Source organism: Grosmannia clavigera (genome assembly GCF_000143105.1).
Source record: "Grosmannia clavigera kw1407 unplaced genomic scaffold GCSC_113, whole genome shotgun sequence".
Lineage (NCBI taxonomy): Eukaryota > Fungi > Ascomycota > Sordariomycetes > Ophiostomatales > Ophiostomataceae > Leptographium > Leptographium clavigerum.
Genome location: NW_014040831.1, coordinates 1,125,091 through 1,147,459, shown reverse-complemented (window position 1 = coordinate 1,147,459; position 22,369 = coordinate 1,125,091). Strand labels below are relative to the sequence as shown.

At 57.8% G+C, this 22,369-nt stretch overlaps 6 protein-coding genes across 6 annotated transcripts; 4 read left to right on the top strand and 2 right to left on the bottom strand.

Moving 5' to 3' along the window:
* Window positions 1-69: 69 nt before the first annotated feature.
* Window positions 70-330, bottom strand: CMQ_3709 (uncharacterized protein; the record flags this gene model as incomplete). The annotated part of the gene is made up of 1 exon (XM_014319647.1): window positions 70-330. One exon carries the CDS (start codon window positions 328-330, stop codon window positions 70-72), a length of 261 nt encoding a protein of 86 aa, XP_014175122.1.
* Window positions 331-595: 265 nt separating this feature from the next.
* On the top strand, window positions 596-3,240 carry CMQ_3642 (3-amino-3-carboxypropyl transferase; the record flags this gene model as incomplete). The annotated part of the gene is made up of 2 exons (XM_014319580.1): window positions 596-1,300; window positions 1,360-3,240. The coding sequence occupies 2 exons, from the start codon at window positions 596-598 to the stop codon at window positions 3,238-3,240; spliced, it is 2,586 nt and encodes an 861-aa protein (XP_014175055.1).
* A 4,149-nt stretch (window positions 3,241-7,389) lies between these two features.
* CMQ_3575 (class 5 chitinase) lies at window positions 7,390-8,629 on the top strand (the record flags this gene model as incomplete). Its single annotated transcript, XM_014319513.1, has 3 exons — window positions 7,390-7,864; window positions 7,942-8,513; window positions 8,612-8,629. The coding sequence occupies 3 exons, from the start codon at window positions 7,390-7,392 to the stop codon at window positions 8,627-8,629; spliced, it is 1,065 nt and encodes a 354-aa protein (XP_014174988.1).
* Window positions 8,630-10,235: 1,606 nt separating this feature from the next.
* CMQ_3690 (garp complex subunit) lies at window positions 10,236-12,971 on the top strand (the record flags this gene model as incomplete). The annotated part of the gene is made up of 3 exons (XM_014319628.1): window positions 10,236-10,278; window positions 10,345-12,161; window positions 12,219-12,971. The coding sequence occupies 3 exons, from the start codon at window positions 10,236-10,238 to the stop codon at window positions 12,969-12,971; spliced, it is 2,613 nt and encodes an 870-aa protein (XP_014175103.1).
* A 791-nt stretch (window positions 12,972-13,762) lies between these two features.
* On the top strand, window positions 13,763-16,588 carry CMQ_4123 (hsp70 chaperone; the record flags this gene model as incomplete). The annotated part of the gene is made up of 8 exons (XM_014320061.1): window positions 13,763-13,805; window positions 13,905-14,082; window positions 14,156-14,321; window positions 14,407-14,785; window positions 14,861-15,328; window positions 15,678-15,736; window positions 15,985-16,267; window positions 16,320-16,588. 8 exons carry the CDS (start codon window positions 13,763-13,765, stop codon window positions 16,586-16,588), a joined length of 1,845 nt encoding a protein of 614 aa, XP_014175536.1.
* Window positions 16,589-18,861: 2,273 nt separating this feature from the next.
* On the bottom strand, window positions 18,862-22,256 carry CMQ_3816 (transcription initiation protein spt5; the record flags this gene model as incomplete). Its single annotated transcript, XM_014319754.1, has 3 exons — window positions 18,862-19,499; window positions 19,568-21,833; window positions 21,888-22,256. 3 exons carry the CDS (start codon window positions 22,254-22,256, stop codon window positions 18,862-18,864), a joined length of 3,273 nt encoding a protein of 1,090 aa, XP_014175229.1.
* Window positions 22,257-22,369: the final 113 nt, after the last annotated feature.

Sequence of the window (22,369 nt, the reverse complement as noted above, 5' to 3'; positions counted from 1 at the left end):
CTCGCCCTCTTGTCATCTTCCCATTTTCCCATTTTCCCAAGTCCGGTATCTCGCATCCAGTCCGCTAGTTTAGGGCGACCCGACAAGATGCTCCCACGTCGCCAGATCGGCCCTGCTGTTGGACAGAGCCGGCGCAGGTGCCGAAAGCGCAGCCATCAGAGGCTGGTTCCTCGCAAATGGTTCGCGCACGCGCTTCCTCCATTGGTCAATGGCTGCAGAGTACAGGCCAGATACGAAGATCACCCCCCTCTCGGTCACTGCACGGCTCTCATGTGGCAGCGTATGGGAATGGACGAGGTCAAGCACAACACGACAGAACCAGGCGACCATTGTCGAATAGTCAACGTGATCAGAAGACATACCGGTCAGCTATATACCTGGCCATCCTCTCCTTGCGCTCTCGTGCCGCAGTCTTATTGATCTCTCCTTGCATTCCTCTCCCTGATTCCCCTGTCCGTCTCAGGCCTTTCTTCTTCATATATCATCTACTTGTATACACACCATTTATACCTCTTCACAGACAGCTCGCAACTCTCTGAGATAGCAATGAGAGAGTATCATGGCTTCTCTTGGTGGTAACAATCTGCCACCGAGCATGGGCAACAACAAGCTTCTTTTTGCTGGGCTGGCTGTGGCACTATCTGCTGTCATTGGCCTGACGAAACTGTATTCGTCCTTTAGCCGGACGGGCAAGCCAGACGAGGTGCAGCCGAGCCTCGTCAAGTCTCTCATCCTCTTCTGCTACTCATGCTTCATCAAGCCGCACAGTGGTGGTGGAGACGGCACGCAGCAGGATGCTCTGGAGAGCTTCTACCAGACGCAAGCTGGCGTCTACGACGTGACGCGCAAGGCCCTGCTCAAGGGTCGTGAGGACATGTTAGCCCTCGTGGCGGCCCAGCTTGCCTGCCGCACCGAGGACGAGAGCCAGGTAGCGGCAAAGGGCCGCAAGGCGGCAATGGCGAAGCCGACGACGCCCAAGCGCGTCTGGGTCGACGTCGGTGGAGGCACAGGCTGGAACATCGAGGCCATGTCGGCATTCGTCAACGTGCCCGAATTCTTCTCGAGCGTGTACCTGGTCGATTTATCGCCATCCCTGTGTGCAGTGGCGCGAAAGCGCTTTGCCCGGCTCGGCTGGTCTAACGTGCACGTCATCTGCGAGGACGCACGCAAGTTCCGCCTGGAGGACTACGAGGCCGACCGCCTGGCAGCTACACCGACCCAGACCGGTTACTTTTCGTTCGACCGGCCCGCCCACGGTGGAGCGGACTTGATCACTATGTCCTACAGCCTGTCAATGATTGTGCGTGTCTTTCCCCTTGTTGTGTGGCTCGCATCTCGTGTCTCGTACTGACCGAACAGCCCGACTTCTACTCAGTCATCGACTCGCTGACGTCGCTGCTCGCACCCAACGGCGTCATCGGCGCCATTGACTTTTACGTGCAAGGCAAGGCCGACTTTGGCTTCCGCAACTACACGGGCGGGCTGGTCAACCGGCATATTCCCTTTATCGGCCGCACGTTCTGGCGGGCCTGGTTTGAGCTGGACCGCGTCAGCCTCGAGGCCGGACGGCGCGACTACCTTGAATACCGCTTTGGCACGGTGCTGAGCGCCAACGATCGGAATCGGTCGCTTGGCTCGATCCCGTACTACATTTGGGTAGGCTGCCACAAGAAGCCGTTTCACGCGACCAGCCTGCCGCACGAGGTAGTGGAGCGCGTCGACGCCATGGTGACAGAGTCGCCGTACCTCTCGGGTACCAATGCATCCCGGCCGCCACCCAGTCCGGCCACAACCCTCTCGCGGGCCGTACAGCGAACGGCGCCAGAGATGCGGTCCAAGGCGTTTGAAACGGCGATTGCGAACCTCTCGGCTGGGCTGCCGCTGCCGGCGTTCTTCTATCAGAACCACCACTGGCGGATCTACTACGACGATCAGCTGGCCAAGCACAAGCAGTTCAACGACGAGTACATCTACGCCTTCACGTGGGAGGACACACGCGTGGACGAGCGGCTGCTACGGCTGGGCGAGAACGACGTGGTGCTGGCCATCACCAGTGCCGGTGACAACATCCTCTCGTATGCGCTGCAGAGCCCGGCCCGCATCCACGCGGTCGACTTGAACCCGGCGCAGAACCACCTGCTGGAGCTCAAAGTTGCTGCTTACTCAGCACAACTGCCCTACGACGATTTCTGGCGGCTCTTTGGGGACGGTCGGCACCTGGGCTTCCGCCAGCTGCTGCTCTCGCGCCTGTCGCCGCACCTGTCCAGCCGCGGGTTCCAGTACTGGCTGCGCAACGCCCACGTCTTCACCAGCGCCGGCGGCTTATACGACACGGGTGGCTCGCGCAACGCGATCCGCATCTTCCGCTACATCAGCTACGTCTTTGGCTGCCGCGGCGCCGTGCGGGCCATCCTTGAGGCCAAGACGCTCAACGAGCAGCGCGAGATCTGGCAGGCCAAGATTCGTCCGGCCCTGTTGTCGCGTCTCGTATCTGGCCTGGTCGTCAGCCAGGAGAGCTTCCTCTGGACGGCCCTAGGCGTGCCCAAGAATCAGCTGGCGATGATCGAGGACGATCACGTGACGGATATGAAGAGCAACAAAAACAACACGACCTACAAGCCGACAGCCCGCAACATCCGCTCGCATGCCGTCTGGCACTACATGGTCAACACGCTGGACCCGATGGTCGAGACGGTGCACTTGGCGGCCGAGAACCCGTACTACCTCGTCTGTCTGGACGGGCAGTTCTCACGACGCTGCCACCTGGACTACCAGTCGCCACAAGCCCACGCGCGGCTCTCGCGGCCAGGCGCCTTTGACGGGCTGCGCATCCACACGGACGAGATCGAGGAGGTGATTGCACGGCTGGCGCCGGCGTCGCTGACCGTGGCCGTCATCATGGACAGCATGGACTGGTTTGACCGCGGCGGCGACGGCGCGCCCTCGCAGATCGCCAAGCTCAACCGCGCCCTTCGCCTCGGCGGTCGCGTGCTGCTGCGCTCCAGCGCCCGCCTGCCCTGGTACGTCGACGTGTTTGAGCGCCTCGGCTTTGCGGCCAAGCGCCACGGCAACCGCGAGCCCGGCGTGTGCATCGACCGCGTCAACATGTACGCCAGCTGCTGGATCTGCACCAAGATGGCCAATCTGCCGCCGCCGACGCCTGGCCTCGACAGCGACCTGGGAAGTCGTCGGAGCAGCAGCGAGGTCGGAGTGACCGACATTGACAAGCTGGTCATTTAACTCTTTTCACGACTCATACGTCAAGACAGCCTTGTAAAAACGAGACGCATTTCCAAACATCATTTATTTAACTTCTATGACATAATTCACTTGCACATGTAACCACAACTGATTCCCGACCTGTCAAGGAGATGCAAAACGATCTCTATAGGTCGGGTGCCCAGCAACGGGTTTGTACCCGAAGGATCGATCTCTGCCAGGAAGCAGGACACACGCACCAGGGGGGTAATTGTGTTGAGAGTGCGTGTGCCATTCACGCCTTCGTGAGAAGACGCGGTCTCTGGCAGGGGAGTATGGAATGTTCGGTCGGCTGACGACACAGCCAACAGCATCTGCTAACGATGCTACCGGAACGCACATGAAACAATCACCCAAGATCTGCAGCTTGCAAGGATACCAGTCAGCTCGCCTTCCTGCACTTCCTTATTTTCTGCCCTGTGCTACAAAGTAGAGCAATTTGCCAAACGAAGGCAAAAGTGTACTTTCCCAGCACTGCCTCTTCGTCACCTGCCGGCCAGCACTGGTTGGCCAGACATGGGACAAGAAGGGAAAAAACAAGGAAAACAGGTGAAGATCTCCGCCCGAACAACTGCCTTATGCGGCGGAGTCGCAATGCGAAACATGAGCGGCATGAGCGAAATCGGGAAGGATGGCCGGTCAAAAGCCAGGCGGAAGTCGGTCACCAACAGCTGGACCTGGACCAACACGTCGAGGGCTTTTGCGGTGGCTTCTGGGGCGACGACTTTTCGTCCCAGTCCGCCAGCTGTTTGGCGCCCTGCCCAACCCTTTTCTTTTTGTTCTTCCGTCCAATAAACTCGTGTTGCTTGGGTGCTGGCGGTGCAAGGCGCAGCGTCGGTAAGTAGGAAAGGAGAGTGAAAAAATAAAAAATAAAAATTGGATGAGAGAAGAAAAAAACGGGTAAAAAGTACTCCTTCCCTGCAATTTTGTCGGCCACTAAAACCGGCGCTCACCGCCTGCTCAAACCGGATTTGGACAACGAGCTCCACCATCGTCTGCCTTGCTCCATAATTCCATTTCGCCAACACGGGCACACAAGAATAAATAAAATAAAAAGAACAAAAGAGGAAGAAAGACAAATGAGACAGGAAAGCTGGCAGGGTCGGAATGGTTCCGACTCAGCTGCTCGAGTCAGCTCGTACCTTTTGCCCTTCACCTGGACCGGACGAAAGTAGCGGTAAAGCCTGTTGCTGCCTTTTCGGACATCAGCCTGTCTTGGCGACAGAGGACGGCCGCTTCGGGTTGAGGTCCAAAAACTAAAAGTACTGCGCAAATGAGCCGCGCCGACTCGACAGCCGGCAACGGGTCTCTTACGCAAAGCGCACAACTGACGAGCATGGGGCCTGTCGAGCCATTTACGGAGTCGCTAGCCGAAACGCCAACGGGAAATTGAAGGCGGCCGTTTATGCCAAATCCAGCAAGGCATTGCTGGATGGATGACTTGCAGGTTGGATTCGGTGCTAGGCAAAGACAGGGAAGCAATGAAACAAGACGTCATCGTATCGGACTATGTATGTACTATCACGCTGCATCCTCTGGCAGATCTGCTGAGAACCAGCGAGAGAACGCGGGCGAGGACAGCACGTCGCATCGGCTGGTCGTTCTGTCGCACGCTAGGTCGAGCATTGGAATTTTCTGGAAGGGCTGCTACCCAGGATGTCTGGGCTGCAAACGGTGAGCTGTTGCATGCTCCGTACCCTCCGCTTCTCCGTCTCGAACTCGTCTCCAGCTCAACGTCGACGCCCTCGGCTCTTTTCCTCGAGAGGCAGGGCTGATTACGGCGACGGCAGACGGAGGCGAAATGGTGCTGGCTGCCAGTGCTGCTGCATAGTACGACGTGCAAAGTTAGAGGGACGTCCTGCTCCGGCGCAGCCAGTGACACGGCTGCTCTCTACCAGTCTGTCCCCCCCAGATGGCGACGGTGGGACGGGCTAACGCATGAGACTTGCCAACGCACACGCGGCGTGAAAAACTGACAAGTATCTTACTCTCGTCCGTCGGCAGCTGTCAGAGGGGGAGGGGCAGCACAGAACTCGCACAGACAGACAAATAGAGGGAGGGGTGGGTAGGCGTCAAGAAGAACGGCCCTTTCTGTGGTGGTTGCAACATCGAGCCGGAACAACCTTGGTACTCCATTCTGTTTTAGACCCCATCAACAGACAGGCAGTTACAGTCACGGGGTGCTGGCTTCACAACAATCCATGATCCATGATCCATGATCCATGATCCACGAACAATGGGTCATCAGTCATGGGCCATGATACAGGTAACATGATGTAGCATGATCCATGACCCCATCCGTCACCAGGGCTGAGCCGTCTCTGGTCCTCGCAGGCTCTTTCTCGTCCCGTCTCCGTGGTACACAATCGGGTCTGGCGAGCGAGGCGGTGCGATCACGCAGGCTGCTTCACGCCTAGCACGCCTGCTCGTATATGTCAAGCACTACCCACCAGGGCTAGCCACTAAGGCTAGCCCGACCCGTGGCTACGGCCAAGCAGCCAGCCATGGACAGACTAGCCGATCTGCCTGCCGTTCCCAGCGTATGTGCTCAACCGCTCGCTGCTGACCGCCAGAAGATTCTGCGGATCACCTTGTGCCCCTCCACTGCAGGCAGCAGGCTCTGGGTCCGGTCGGCTCGTGGGACACGACACGGGGCGGACTCGGTGGTGCTTCTTCTACTTGCTCGTATATTTCGCAGGCCTGCAATCTGCCGGAGGCCACAGGGAAAACGGACTAGGCTCGTTTCCTGATCGGATGTGGGGGGTGGGATGAGCTCAGCAGGACGGAGGGCAGCCAACCTATGGGAGGGGGAGGAGGGGTGAAAGGAGCAGCCGAGGGAGGAACGAGAAGCACGAAGAGAGAAGAGGTCGCAGCTGCTGTCGTCCCGACGGTCGACCTGCCGGGTCAGGTGGTGGTAACGCTGCGCCCGAGAAGGCCAAGAGGACACGAGGACGGAGGAGGGCGTTCAGACGTCGTAGTAGCTGCAGGGCTAGCACGAGCCCGGTGTGCACACGGCCTTACCCATTATCTCACGATGGTCGGGGCTCTCGACCGGGGGCGAAGCAGCTGTGTGGACGCCTCCTTCCTTTCTCTCGTTCTTTTTGTCGTTTTTTTTCTCCTTCTCCTTCTCTCCTTCTCTCGTCCTCTCTTTCTCTCCTCGTACCGCGGCACCTGCACCTGCGCTTGGGCTGTCGCTGATGGGTCCTGTGCTCCGTCCGCGGACAGACGTGCTGTCCATACACAGTTCAGACAAGCAGTGCCCGTTGTCGTGGCTGGCCACTTTTGCTCTGCCGCAGCCACAAGGACGACAACTATGTCATGCATGTCTGCTGCCGGCCTTGTGGATCCGCTGAAGCGAACGAGCCTTGCTTTGGCCGCTCCCGTGCTTTTTCTCAATTTCCATTTCTGATTCCAATTCATATGTGTATTTTTGTAGTTTGTATTTCGTATTTTTTTTTGGTTCTGTTTTTTTCCTGCTCTTCTCTTCGGCTCCTCTACGCCAGGGCCCACCGACAGCAACAGCCTTTGGGCACGACTCATCGTCTCGGCCGCCTTCTCTCTCCAGCACTCGCGAGCTCTTGCGCCTCCGGCAAGCTGGCACTCGTGCACCTTTAGGCTTTCCGACCTTGCTGTACAAAACACACAAGCTGGGTTCCTGTCTCCTATCAGTCTGCCCCTTGCCTTCCGCCTTCCCCTTGCCTCACCAGTCACGTATACTCCTGTTGCTGCTTTTTTCCCCAAATTCATTACTTTCCCCCGGCCCCTTCGGTGGTCTACTTTGCTGCCCGACCGAACAACACGTCAGCCCCTAAGTCCAACATGTGTTGGTGCAGTTTAGCTCCCGTATATTATCCTCTTCCCTTTTCTTCTCCTGTAGCCGGACCTGGGGTGAATACACTAATTACTAGTTCGGTTCACCGTCGTCTTTCCTCAACGTCTAAACCAACCATGCTTGTTTAGTCTCGAGTCTGCATATACCGTCCTTGTGTTACTCTCCTGCCTTTTTTACTTTCTTTTTTCTTCTTTTTCCTTCTTTTTCCTTCTGACTGCCATCGTCCTATCTGTCCCTCCTTTTCTTTTCCTAGACCGCTATCGAGCACATTGCCGTCTTTCCCCCACCCACAGAGCACGATGGCGTCCTCGTCTCGCAAGCCACGCATGGGGAGCCAGTCCAACATCATGTTTACAAATGCGGTATACTACCCAAGCTCTGCACTCTACGCAGAAGACACCCCCGGCCAGCTGAACTACAGCTGCATCAGCCTTGTGTACTATGCATTTGCCAAGGTGACATTCGAGGGAATTGTCTTTGTAAGTCGTCACCATATTTTCAGGGGGGCGGGGCCAGATGACAAGGCTGACGACCGGATGCAGCTGAGCGACGAATGGGCCGACGCCGGAGCGCCGTGTGATGGCGTGCAGGGAGCACTGGGGTCTCTGATGCACCGCAAGCAGGAGCACCACCATCTGCAGGTAGTGCTCTCGATCGGCGGTACCGAGTCGGCGGCGGTGTTTCCGAGCGTCGCAGCCGATCCGATCCGACGAGACAACTTTGCGAGATCGGCTCTGGGTCTGGTCGATGCTTCGGGGCTGGACGGCATCGACAGTGAGCGAGCCTCTGTTTTCCTTCCCATCTGCCGTTTCGGCGCAGACAGCGAGCTGACGGTCCCGGTTTCCACACAGTCAATTGGGCCTATCCCAGCGACGCCCAGCAAGGAGCAGACTTTCTCGCCCTGCTCGGACAGGTGCGCATGTATCTGACCGAGGACAAGTACGTAGTGACGGCGTCTCTGCCCGCCAACAAGGACTACCTGCAGGTGCTGGACCTCCGGCATGTAGCCGGCTACGTGGACCTGGTCAACCTGGCCGCCTACGATCTGTACGGACCGTGGTCCCCCAAGTGTGGGCACCAGGCTCAGCTGTATGCCGTCGGCAAGGACGAGAATTCAGGCGCCTCGGCCGTGCAGCACCTCATGTCGCAGGGCGTGCCGTCCAAGAAGATCCTCCTCGGCATCCCGCTCTACGGCCGCAGCTTTCTCGACACCGCCGGCCCCGGCCACAGCTTTTCGGCTGCCGGTGGCATGGAGGACGGCACCTTTGAATATCGCGAGCTGCCCCGACGGGGAGCCCGGGAGCACACCGACAAGCGCGTCGTTGCGGCGCAGTGCGTCGGTGGTGACGGCGGCTTTGTCAGCTACGACAATCCCGAGACCGTTCGCCTGAAGGCTGCTTTTTGCAAGCAGAAGTCGCTGGGGGTCAGTCTTCCTCCTATTTGCCCATGGTGTGCTTTGCTAACGGACCGCGTGGAGAGAGCAGGGGCTGTATTACTGGACAGCTCCATCTGATTCCAAAGACAGCAAGCGAAGTCTGATTGCGGCTGGCTTTCGCGCACTACACGGCTCATAGGGGCGTTACGGACGGAGGAAGGGGGGTCATCAAGGTCACAGCGAATCAAGGCGTTTTTTTCTTTCCGGAAGACAGCTCAGGGCTACAAAAAAGGAACGGATGGAAAAACTCATTCAGGGACGGCGTCTACGGCAGCTAAAAAGAACCACATACCCACGGGAAGAGAGTGAGGACGGGCGGGAGCAACATCGGGCACATGCATAACATCGTTTCTTTTTCAGCCATTAGCCTTGCATTGCATGCATACATAGGAAGCAACACGGCCTGGACGAGCGGAAAGCGGCTGGCGAGAGCGTTCGGGGCATCAGATCCGTATTCATTTCGACGAAAGGCCCATTGTGCCAACTTTTCGGTTGCAGAGTCCTTTCTATCCTCGTATTCTGCCATGTGTGGTTTTATCTGCACTGACAAACCGGTTCCACGGAGAAACGGGAAGACAGCTGGCAACATCTAGATATGGTATTGAGCCGAAAATAGAAAAAGCCTCACGGCCTGTTACTTGGAGGGATGGCGCCACTGCCGAGGTCTCTGGTTGGCTTCACAGTGTAGGAAACAGGCAGTGACAGGCCGCTTTTGATTGGTCATTTCCCAAAGTACTCGTACAATAATACGAGTCGGCCATTTCCTGTAGCAAGGTGTGGGACTGCTGCAGGCAGGATGCATGCGCTGGGTGCAATTGCAACGACAACAACGACATGTTGGGCAGATCTGCATGTATGGTGTGCAGCAGAAGGATCCCGCAGAGGCAGAGTAGAGCTCGCTGCCAGGGCTGTCTGGCCTGCCGCCATGTATCTTGCTCCAAAGTGAGAGTGTGGTGGGGAAGAGGCAGTGCACTGGAGGGGAACTGACACGCCGGAGGGCTGGATTGGCAGGTCGAACCACGTCCGATAAGATGCTCAATCAGACAGATAACTGCAGCGGGTCCTTGCTGTCGTCCACGCGTGTTTTCTGTCTTCCGCCCCGCCGGCAAGCAGATGTGACGAAGGTTGCAGCACGCAGGACCACTGATTGATAAAGCCGGGGTGTAGGTGTCTTTCCATTCGCACCCGACGGGTCCTTGCTTTGTGCTTGTGAGCCGGTGAGTCGTGTACTCGTAATTACGATTGAGCGTTGCGATTTGCTTTCTAATTTCCGGCCCGGCCAGGACGATCCTTTTCTACCGCGCAGGAAGCGATTTCTGTGAACTGCATCCCACGATCCGATAGCGTCACGTGACTCTGATTACTGGCCCACCACCGCCTTCCTTTTCGGGACACCAGGCACGGAAGGCGCAACGGCGTGTGGCTGTGTGGCCCCTAAGACGATGTTTGGGCCACGATGACAGCAAGAGGAGGACAGCTGCGACAGCTATCTCACAACAGTGCACCACGACCGTCCGTCGAGATCCGACCGGTGGAACCAGAGATATCAGCAGCCGCAAGGACGCCCTACAGAAAGGGCCAAGCACGGTTGCCTGGGGCCCGGATTTCCATTGCTCTCTCTCCATGGGTTCTGCCAATTTTTGAGAACTCTCTCTGCACTTCAACCGTCGACCTTTTTCCGGATTGGATCCGGACCGGGTGACCAGAAAGATGAGTGGCACCGCCGTGGCTGAGCGCTCGTCTTTCGATTCAGGTTGGTGTGCCCTTGTCCGCCTGTCCAGGCCGCCGATTGGTTGCTGACCGAGACTTGTCGTTTCAGCAAACTACAATCCCGTCGAACACCTCAACATCCTCTTCAGCCATCCATCAGCCGTCAGCTCTCTCCCTATCGTGTCCCGCCGACTCCGAATCCATTCCGATGAGCTGTCCAGCGAGATCGCCGCCATGGAGACGGCCCAGGCATACGGGTCAGGGGCGTCTCTTGAGCGGATGCAGTCGGCCCAGACAGAGCTGGCCTCTGTCTTCTCGCGCATCGAGGACGTGCGATCGCGGGCAGTGCAGACGGAGCAGGACATTACGACAATGACGGCCGACATCAAGCGGCTGGACGGTACCAAGCGCAACCTGACGGTGTCGATGACGGCGCTGAAGCGGCTACAGATGCTGACGACGGCATACGAGCAGCTGCGTGGACTAGCTCACACACGACAGTACCGAGACTGTGCCGGGCTGCTGCAGGCAGTGCTACAGCTGATGCGCCACTTCAACAGCTACCGGTCGATCGAGCAGATTGCGGCACTGAGCCGCGGCGTGGGCGAGCTACAGCGCGAGCTGCTAGAACAGGTGTGTGAAGACTTTGAGCTGGCCTTTACCAAAGACGAAGTGGCCGTGCGGCGTGGCACGCTGGTCGAGGCCTGTCTGGTGATGGATGCGCTGGGCGACAGCGCGCGGACACGGCTGGTGACGTGGTATGTCAACACGGAGCTGCGCGAATACCGCCAGGTGTTCCGGGGCAGCGACGAGGCCGGCAGCCTCGACAACATCGGCCGGCGCTACGCCTGGTTCCGCCGCACGCTCAAGACACACGAGGACGAGCACGCGGCCCTCTTCCCGGCACACTGGCGCGTCAACGAGACGCTGGCGACGGCCTTTTGCGACGGCACGCGCGACGACTTCCGCGGCATCCTGGAGCGCAGCATGCGACGGCCCGACGGCGCCGGCAAGATCGACGTCAATCTGCTGCTCAGCTGCCTGCAGGAGACGCTCGACTTTGAGCAGGGTCTAGAGCGCCGGTTTGCCAGCGAGGCGCCGCGCGCAAGCATCGACACGCTCGCCTCGTCCGACGGCCGCACCCAGACGTACAGCGGCTCCATCAGCGTGGCCTTTGAGCCGTATCTCAGCCTCTGGGTCGACTCGCAGGACCGCCAGCTGGCCGCGTTGATCCCGCAGTACCGCACCCGGCCGCTCGTGGCCGACGACGACGAGTTCACGCCCGAGAGCGTCGCCCCGTCCGCCCTCGAACTCTTCCACGTCTACAAGGTCACGCTCTCGCAATGTGCCAAGCTGTCGACGGGCGAGCGCCTGCTCGATCTTTCGCGCATCCTGGCCAAGTACCTGGACGAGTATGCCCAGCAGGTCCTGCTCAGCTGGCTGCAGCTGCCGGCCACAGCAGCACAACAAAGTGGCGCCGGCGCCCCGTTGCGCGACGTCATCGTCGTGCTCAACACGGCCGACTTCTGGAGCCGCAACACGACACAGCTGGAGGAGAGCCTGAAGAAGCGGATCGACGCCGAGCTGGCAGACCGGATCGACCTCTCGGCCCAGGCGGACGCCTTTCTCGGCGTGGCCAGCAGCGCCGTGCAGACGCTCGTGCGCAAGGTCGAGGCCGACTGCGACGTCGCCTGGCGCGAGATGCGCAATACCAGCTGGGGCCAGATGGAGACCGTCAGCGACCACAGCTCCTACGTGTCCGAGCTGATGCGCCACGTCGACGGCCGAGCCAAAGAGATCCTGGCCGTCGTGGCCAAGCCGCAGTATGCCCGCGCCTTCTGCGACCACCTGGTCGAGGCCATGGCTGCGACCTATCTCGCCAACGTCGTCCAGTGCCGGCCGGTGTCTGAGATTGCGGCCGAGCAGGTGAGTTTTGTCCCTACAGCCTGTCCAGCCCGTACTTTGTTGAGCTGACACACGCAGATGCTTCTGGACAAATACACGCTCACCAAGTCGTTTGAGAGTCTCCTCTCGTTCCACGTGCCGTCGACGACGGCGTCCACGGCGGCACATTCGACGGCCAGCTACGTCAAGCGCGTCAACCACACGATGGGCCGAGTCGACCCGCTCCTGAAGACACTGCAGGTGCAGCCGTCGCCGCCGGAGAGCCTGGTGCAGGCGTACCTGATCCACATTGCCGACCGATCCGACAGCAACTTCCGGAAGATCCTCGAGCTCAAAGGCGTGCGGAAACAGGACCAGCCGTACCTGATGGAGCTCTTTGCCATTCACCGTGACAGCTCCAGCGCGTCGGTCCGCCAGCTGGTCCAGAACTCGCCGCTGTTGACGCCGCTGATGAGCCAGGCCGGCCAAAGCGGCGGCCTTGGCAGCAACGCGGCGGCCGGCATGCAGAACCGGCTGGACGCTACCAGCATCGGCGAGAGGCTGTTGAATGCGGCGCGCGACGGTGTCGACCGGCTGGGCACATCGGGCGGCGTCGTCGGCACAGGCGCGACGGGTGGCCTCGGATCGGTGGTCGCGCCCGGGACGTTGGGCGGCACGAGTGCCTTTGGCGCCACGGGGGTTGGCTCGGTCGTATCTGAGAAGGCTACGATCAACGAGAACCTCAAGAACATTGGCAACTTCTTCCGGCGCGACATTGGCGGCTTGGGCGCGCGATTTGGAAAGCGAGACATCACGCCAACAGGCACCAACGAGGACGGACAGCGACATTAAGAGGGCCGGTCGGAAGGCGATAATGCTTGGGGATGTATGCTTCTGAGAGTATTCTGAACACGCAGAGAGCACTGATTTGGAGGAGAGCAAACTGCATCATAACAAGGTTTGGATACAATGGCGTTTCTGTATGGTGTATATACATTGCACAGAGGGAATTGCTAGACTTCCTACTTTAATTGTTTTGGGGTTTCATCCTAAGTACGCTTGCTCCGCCTAGCTTACTTTATAAAGTCTACTGTACGAGTATAAGACCAGCCAGGCATCCTTTCAATACTTCACGATACCCTCGCCTATCTTCTTACTAAGCAAACTGATCTACGTTACAAGGTGATACGCCCTGCCTTAAGCCAGCGCCGCCCGCTACCCAGATAGCATCTCTGATTTTGTATGGTAATTACTGCTCAGTTCGTACTTCGAAACTCACCACTGACACGACGTCGGTATTCAGCGGCGAAACATATACATCACGTGGCATGTGTAATCTCCGCACAGTGACTAAAGGCGGTGAGGGCTTGGACGTTAAAGTGGAACAACGTTCTGCCATGACCGCACCGGACTGTAAATTATCCCACCTAAACTAAATTATTTTTTATGCCCCACGTCGAAAAAAAAAGTGAAAAAAAGCATTAGGGATAAGAAAAAAGGGACCATACGAAAACCCTTCTCGTCCTATCCCCCTCCAGTCTTATCTCTTCTTTTTATTCTCGTCTTCATTTTTTTTGCCCTTTCTTTTCTCCGCCTTCCTCCTCCCCTTCGTCAACCCACGAAATCAAATCAATCCTTTCAAAATGGCGACAGAAGTGTACGACGGTGCGATCGGTATCGATCTGGGTATGTCCTGAGCAGTCTTGCGTTTCTGGGCGCGCAGTCCCGGCGAGCCCTCTCTCGCTGTCTCTCTGTCGAATCAGCCGGCTAACTTGTTTCCTGCAGGCACCACCTACTCGTGCGTTGCCACGTACGAGGGCAACAATGTCGAGATCATCGCCAACGAGCAGGGTAGCTTTACCACTCCCTCGTTCGTCTCCTTCACCGAGGAGGAGCGGTTGATCGGCGAGGCCGCCAAGAACCTGGCTGCCATGAACCCCGCGAACACCGTCTTCGACGTCAAGTAGGTGCCCACCCAGAAGGCAACCCCACGCCTGAATCGCAATGGGCCATAACCGTATTAATTCGATTTACAGGCGTCTGATTGGCCGGCGCTTCGACGACCCGACCGTCAAGAAGGACGTCGAGTCGTGGCCGTTCAAGGTCGTCGACGAGGACGGCAACCCCAAGGTCCAAGTCGAGTACCTGGGCAGCACCCACACCTTCTCCCCCCAGGAGATCTCCGCCATGGTTCTCACCAAGGTAAGTCCAAGGACGGCGGGGCGACGAGGAGCCACTGAAAATTTATTACACGCATGCATTAGATGACTAATCGCCCCGCCTGCAGATGAAGGAGATTGCCGAAGTCAAGCTCGGCAAGAAGGTGGAGAAGGCCGTCATCACCGTGCCGGCGTACTTCAACGACAACCAGCGCCAGTCCACCAAGGACGCCGGTGCGATTGCCGGTCTCAACGTGCTCCGCATCATCAACGAGCCGACGGCCGCTGCCATTGCCTACGGTCTGGGTGCGGGCAAGTCTGACAAGGAGCGCAACGTCCTGATCTACGATCTGGGTGGCGGTACCTTTGATGTCTCGCTCCTGAACATCCAGGGCGGTGTCTTCACTGTCAAGGCCACTGCTGGTGACACCCACTTGGGTGGCCAGGACTTTGACACCAACCTGCTGGATTTCTGCAAGAAGGACTTTACCCGGAAGACTAAGAAGAGTGGGTCCTCCCGTCTCCCTTCCGCTTAGCGTCCTTTTTATTCCCGGGACTCTAACTAACACATTCCTCTGTTAGACCTGTCTGGCGATGCCCGCGCTCTGCGCCGTCTCCGGACCGCCTGCGAGCGTGCCAAGCGCACCCTGTCGAGCGGTACCCAGGCTACGATCGAGATCGACTCGCTCTTTGACGGCGAGGACTTTAGCATGCAGGTCACCCGTGCCCGTTTCGAGGAGCTGAACAGCGTCGCCTTCAAGGGCACTCTTGACCCCGTCGCCCAGGTTCTCAAGGACGCCGGCATGGAGAAGTCGGGCGTGGACGAGATCGTCCTTGTTGGCGGCTCCACCCGTATCCCGCGCATCCAGAAGCTGCTGAGCGACTTCTTCAACGGCAAGAAGCTCGAGAAGAGCATCAACCCCGACGAGGCCGTCGCTTACGGCGCCGCCGTTCAGGCCGGCATCCTGTCTGGAAAGGCCACCTCGGCCGACACCGCAGACCTGCTGCTGCTCGACGTCGTCCCCCTGTCTCTAGGTGTCGCCATGGAGGGTAAGTCACATGCACAACATTTCCATCCCCTCCCCTACCAGAGAAAAAAAGAGAAAACAGCACCTCTTTCATTTTTTCCTTCTCTTTTCTCATCTCTTTTATCCGTCTTCTTTCTTACTTTTTATTCTCTCCTTCTACGTCACTTTGCTTTCATACTTTCAACTTTACATCGCATCACACGCTCCTCACTTTTTCCCCCATATTCAATTTCTGTGCTCCCTCACCCTCAATTGACCCACTTCTTACTTGCTCGTCATTTTCACCCTTGTGTTTCCTTCACCCTCCCTTATCAACTTTGACCTTTGTGCTCCCTCAACAAACATCCGCTGACTCGTTCCTTCCCGATTAGGAAATATTTTTGCCGTGGTCATGCCACGTGGTTCGCCCATCCCGACATTGAAGAAGCGGGTAAGCCTTTGACCGTTCCATTGATGTTTCCTACCTGATGCTTTGATGTTTCGACGATGCTTTCTTTGATGACATTTTGAGTGGGTCCACTTTTGGAAAGGGTCCATTTTAAAATGTCGGGAAGATCTGAAAGTATCCACTTCTCGGAAGGCCCCACTTTACAACTTGACGGCCTCGAAAACTTTCATCTTTCATTCCAGTTTATTCAGGCCTCTCTGGTTTTACCACAGCTAACGCTTAGTCATCAGTCGTTTACCACGGTATCGGACGGTCAGACCACAGTATCTTTCCCGTGCTACCAGGGAGAGCGTGCCAACTGCGAGGACAACACGTCTCTCGGCGAGTTCACACTGGCGCCCATCCCGCACATGCGCGCCGGTGAGCCGGTGCTTGAGGTCATCTTCGAGGTCGACGTCAACGGTATCCTCAAGGTGACTGCCACGGAGAAGACCTCTGGCCGCAGCGCCAACATCACCATCAACAACTCGATCGGCAAGCTGTCGAGCGCTGAGATCGACAAGATGATTGGCGGTACGTTTTTGATTACATAACTTCCTTTCGGAACATAATGCTGATTGTTTAGATGCCGAGGAGTTCAAGTCCAAGGACGAGGCGTTCAGCAAGCGCTTCGAGGCCAAGCAGCAGCTCGAGTCATACATCTCGCGTGTCGAGGACATCATCTCGGACCCGACGCTGTCGCTCAAGATCAAGCGTGGGCAGAAGGACAAGATCGAGCAGACGCTCAGCGAGGCCATGGCCCAGCTGGAGATTGAGGATTCGTCGGCCGACGACCTGAAGAAGAAGGAGCTGGCCCTGAAGAGACTTGTGACCAAGGCCATGTCGCAGCGGTAAGCGCGCGGCAAGGACAGCCAGAAGGCTCTCTGGTCGGGAGCTGGGAAGAACGGGAAAGGGATGGGGGGAAGGTGAAAAACGCGACACACACAAAAAAGGAAGATCCGTGTAATGGAAAACATAAAGCGCGTCTTGGGACCAATGAGGAAGAAACCTGGGCAAGGGTGCAAAGGTGGATTTATGTTGGCTGGTTTTGTATCACGGGTCACGTCCAGTCTTTCTATCGGTGTCCTGTTTGATTTTGTTATATCTCGTCGTCCCCTTTTTTAACCCACAGTCTGTATGCTTGTTTGCTTCGGCAACAGAAGAGAAACGAACCAACATAAGAACAGTTACGAAAGCTTTAATGTTGACTGTAAAGATGTAACATGGCTGCAATCTCGTTGGCCGTCCTTTCCTTGCTCCGTCTGTAGAAAGGGGTGGTTTCAAGGTCTGTGGCGCTAAAAGGTTAATGTCAATACAAAACTGGGTCCAGTCTGTTAGAATTTTGACCCGTGTCTCTAGAGGACCCCTGCCGGTAAAGCTGAGTAAGCGGGAGCTTTTTAATGTATCTTACGATGTAATGGAGGACGCAGCGGTACGGAGTAAATATTGTCAAATTGTCCAAAAAGAGGGTAGGACCCCACTGTTATTCATTCTTGTCTTATTTGCAGTTTGTATACCATTCGACAAATATGGCTAGCTGCTAAATTTAATCACGTGTAGGCCGCCTACCAGTACGGAAGTACTCATACAGCGCGCCTCTGCCCACGCCGCAAACTATTACCAAACCAGAGAGGAGGCTGTCAAAACGCGGTGCGCCTTTCGTTGTGGCCTGTCCTCATCTGTAGGATGTAAGCTGCCAGGATTTGCGCATGACTACGGAGTAGGCGCAAAGAACAGCCAATCCTGAATTTTGTTTTTTTGGCATCGGCAACTTAGAGCAGTACTTGGATCTCTAATTAAAAGACGTCTGGGTAAAGGAAGCATTACAGTCACAAATAGATTTGGCCAGATGCATCACCTATGCGGCAACTCTGGCACCCAACTCGGTACTAAAGGGGGCAAATGATTTGTCCGACATTAATTGTACAGGATGTTTAGAGAGAGACCTAGATCTTCAGCATCTTCAGCAAGCCCGTCGACGGCCACGACTTCTTCTTTCATTTTGACCGGTTCGTCGTTCTCTTGAAGTATCCCGTCTGCAGCGTACAATTTAGGAGGGGATGTGCTATGTGCGCCCATGCTGGTAGGCCTAGGTAAGGAGAGTTTTGTATATCTCTGCCAACATCGCGACCGCAAGTCTACCAGTGCCTATTATCGCCCCCAACCTAATCCTAAAGCCGGCCTCGCCCGCATGTTGAACCATGGAAAAGGACTCGTCTTTCGCAACGAGATTACACCCAGTTTCTCGTTTTTGTACTTTCATTTCATCTTGGCACTTGTCCGCATCAAGGATCTCAATCGCTATAATGGTAGAAGGTGTGGCAAGATACTACCATAAGCGACACAGCTCCAACCGAACCCACTCTGTACAGCCTAGGGCACGGTATACGCTGGGTGTATTTTAGCAGTCTACCAGACTTCTGGGAGATTTTACAGAATTTAAGTATGTTTATCATTACAGCGATGTCTTAGTGTTTCCAACCTACACTGAAAATAATAATCATGTAGAGAGATGAGCGGAAAGACGAAGATCCAACGTATGTATCCCGTCCGTACTTTGTTATTTTTGCTTGTAAGACGAAGGATTCATTTTATGTACTCCGTACTTTGTTTTTTGGTTGTGATTAGTCCGTTTAGTAAGAGAACTTTGTGATTCGGCATCCCCGACGGGCGTTTGGCCAGGCGAAGCAGTCGCTCGTCGCCGTCCTCGTCGGCATCGATGCCTACGGGCTCTTTCTGGACCTGCGCAATGCGATGTTGAAACCGTGAGGAAAGACCGAACCTGCCACTGGAGGATACGGCATTGTCTACGGAGTACAGCATATATCCTGCTTGATTGACTCTAGCTACTGATACGTCTGGCTCGCAAACCGGCTCTCAGAACATGTCTGTTCAGATAATATCGCCTGAATTGTCCATTACTAACACTACAATTTTCTTTAAATAGCAACCGCACCCGGAACGATCGAACAAAAATCTGCTCTGCCATGAAACGCCTGATCTACTTCTGTCCCTCTGTCGTCTCTCTCTTCTCTCCTCTCGTCTCTCTCTTCTCTCCTTTCGTCTCTCTCCTCTCTCCTCTCCTCTCCTCTCTCTCCTCCCTCCTCTCCTCTACCCTCTCACCACACCTAATCGTCGTCCGTGTACCGTGGCCCACTCGCTGCCGGCGTCTCTGGTGCACCGCCATAGGCAGCCGGTGTGGGTGCGCCGTAGTAGCCGCCGCCAGCTGCTGGTGTAGGTGCGCCAGCCGGCGTCGGTGCCGTGTCGGCCCCCCAGCCGCCCTGCCACCCGGCGCCGGGCGTGGGTGCGCTCAGAGCGGCTCCGGGCGTCGGCGCCGCATAGGCCCCTGGTGTCGGTGCGCTCAGAGCTCCTGGCGTCGGCGCATTGAGGGCGCCACCTGGCGTCGGCGCATCGTAGGCCTGGCCAGAGCCAATGCCCGGCGTGTAGCCCCAGTTGTCGTTGCCGCTGGCTCCCGGCGTCGGCGCCGACACGCCATATGCGGGCGTCTTGGATCCCGATCCCCAGGCATCGCCACCACCACCACTGCCGCTGCTGGCACCCCAGGCCGGCGTCTTGGACCCGAGACCAAATCCGTCGTAAGCCGGCGTCTTGGCACCGGAACTCCATGCCGGCGTGCGCGAACCAGAGCCGTACGCCGTCCGGCTCCCATCATAAGGATTGACCGTGCGGGAGCCGTCTGCGGCCCAGGCGGGCGTGCGAGAGCCGGACGCGTCGTTGCGGTTCCAGGCTGGCGTGTGCGAGGTAGCTGTTTGTGTTAGTCAGCATTAGTCAGAAACAGTGGAGACACCAGAAAAAGACAGAAGCTCAACCTACCCTTTGCGAGACCCCAGGCTGGCGTCCGATCGCCACCACCGCTGCCACCATGCGGCGTGCGGCCACCGCCATTCTCCCAGGCTGGTGCCGAGCCACGGCCGAGCCCACTGCTGCCGGCACCCATGCCGCCGCCGCCACGCCCGCCACGGGCATTGATGTCGATCGACCGTCCCGTCACGCGATCCTTGAAGATCAGGTCTGCCTTGGGCACGGTGATGGTCTTGCTCTTGGTGTGCAGCTCGACGCGAGCGAGCGTGTCGGTGGTGTCCTTGACGATGCCCAGCAGGCCCTTGTAGCCGCCACGCCGCACGGTGACCGTCTGGCCGACAGCCCGGTCGCGGCCAAAGACGCGCTGTGGCGCCTGCATCGCATTTCCGTTTGCTCCGCCCGGATTCCGCTTCAGCGCCGGGTTCATGCTGTCCAGATCGGGGCCAGCCGACGCGGCTGCACTCACGCGGCCGCCCTTGGCTGCCACTGTGTTCACATTGCTCGCCCGTGTCACAAAAACGCCCGCATTCTCCGTTGTCGCGTTGCTGTGCATAAAGACAAACGAACGGTGGATGTGGATGATTTTGCCCTGTCGCCGCTGGCCGCCCTGTTCCTTCACCACGTCGTCCAGCCGGATCTCTGACCCGCTGTGGTCTGCCGCCACCGCCATCTTGTTCTTCGGAAGTTTGTTGCTGATCTGCGACGGCATCACCTGCCGCGTGTCTCCGTTCTGGTCCAGCACCACCAGCGACTCCCGGTCAATCTTGACAATGCAGCCGACCGTCGACAGGTCCAGCTGCACCAGGTCCAGCAGCGAGAACTGCCCCAGCGTTCCCTGTCCACCCGTGTCGCTCGCCTCCCGCACGTCCTTGCTGAACACCGTGATCTCCGAGTTGTTCTGGTCCGTCAACAGCGTCACCCGGTCTTCCTCGATCTTGACCACCATGCCCACGTCGTCCCGGAATCGCCCCCCAATCACCCGCACGTGGTCGCCGGCCCGGAACCGCTTGCGCAGTCCCTTTGTCGGCGCCTCAATCGTCTGGCCCCGTAGGTCGCCCTCGGTCACATCGATCGTCACGATATCGCCCACGATGCTGACCGCTTTGCCCACCACGCCTTTCTGCTCGCCTTCGTACACCTCCACCACGTCGCCCGGAACATATGTCACGTTTGCGTTGCTGTCCTTCAAGCTGGCCGCCAGCGCCTTGAGGTCGAGGTTCTCCGTCCCGTCCTCGGCTCCCAGCGCAAACTTGGTCACCTCCTCCAGCGTCGGGTTCACGTCCTTGACCACCAGCTGCTGCAGCTTGATGTCCTTGACCAGGAACCCGTTCTCAAAGTAGTCGCCGTTAAAGGTCCACGTGTTCGGCTGCGCGTGCGCCATCATGTTGCGTGGGTTGCGCTTCCGCGCCTCCGCCTCGCTGAACAGCCGCTGCGGTGGCCGCGGCCCTGCGACTCCCGGCACCCTCTTGCGCTTTCCCTCCGCCGTCATCAGCGCCAGCGACTCGTCCCGCACCCCGTAGTCCAGACGCGGAATGTAGCGCACCCGCGCTTCGAGCCCGTTCTCCGTCACGTCCATAACCTGCGCCAAGTCGCCCGAGTACTTGACCGGCCGTCGCAGCCGCACCCATGCTCCCGGCTCCAGCGTCGGTGTCTTGGTGATCCGGAACAGATCTGGCATGTCCTTGATCTCCACCAGGATCAGGTTGTTGCGTGGGTACACGTTCAGCATCCCATCCAGCGCCGTCATGATGTCCGTCTGTCGCAGCGCCTCCACGTAGATGTACCCCTTCATCACCGACTGCGGGCCGCCGCGCTCAAACGCCGCCGTGATGCCGAGCTCTTCCTTCGTGCCCATCCGCTCCTCAATTCGCTTCATGATCGAGAACACCACCTCGCGCTCCTTGCCCTCTTTGCACCGCACCGCCCAGATGCTCGGATCCTCCACGCTGGGCAGCAGCAGTCTCCGCGGCACCACCGCCGAGTCGCCCAGTCCCTTCGCCGGCCGACGGTTTCCGTACCGCTGCCGCAGGATCTCTGCCTGCTTCTCTGCGTCCAGACTCTGCTCCAGCTCGCGGCGTCGGTCCAGCTCCCGGTGTCTCCGGTCGTCGTTGAGGTTGTTCGTCTCTTCCAGGTCGTCCGGATGCGCGTTGTCGATGAAATCCTCAATCTCCTCGCCCTCCTTCTCCTCGTCCTCGGCCTCGTCTTCGTCGTCCACCTCGGCCTCGATATCGAAGAACGCCGCTCGGCTGTCGCGCTTATGGCGTTTGCGCCTGTGTCTCTGCCAACCGTGTTAGAACAATGCTTGCCGTCCGGCCGCTAGCTGCAATCTTACCGAAGCCTGCACGTCGTCATCCTCGTCCTCCTCATCATCCTCGTCCTCATCCTCGTCCTCATCGGCCTCTTCGTTGTCTTCGTCGCCGTCCTCATCCTCATCCTCTTCCTCCACGTGTCGGCTCCTCTTCTTCTCTGTCTTCGTCTCACCGTCATCCTCCTCCTCATCGTCGGCGTCAATTTGACGTCGTCTCTGGTTTCGGGGCTCCGACTTCACGTCGTCGTCGTCTTCTCGGCGCGGCGAGCTCGAGGCGACCGCGTTTGCCTCGCGGCCATTATCATCCTCGGCATCAGACAGGTCAGCGGGAGCTGGATTGAAGTTGTCATCGTCGGATTCCGAATCGTCGAAATGAGCACCCTTTGTTGCCATCGCGACGAGTGTGGCCTGTCCAAGAACTCGGCTTTCTGACAACAGGGAAAGGAGACAGATAAATAAAAGGTCACGGCAGTGTGAGAAAGCGGAGAGCGGCTCAGAGAGAGGGC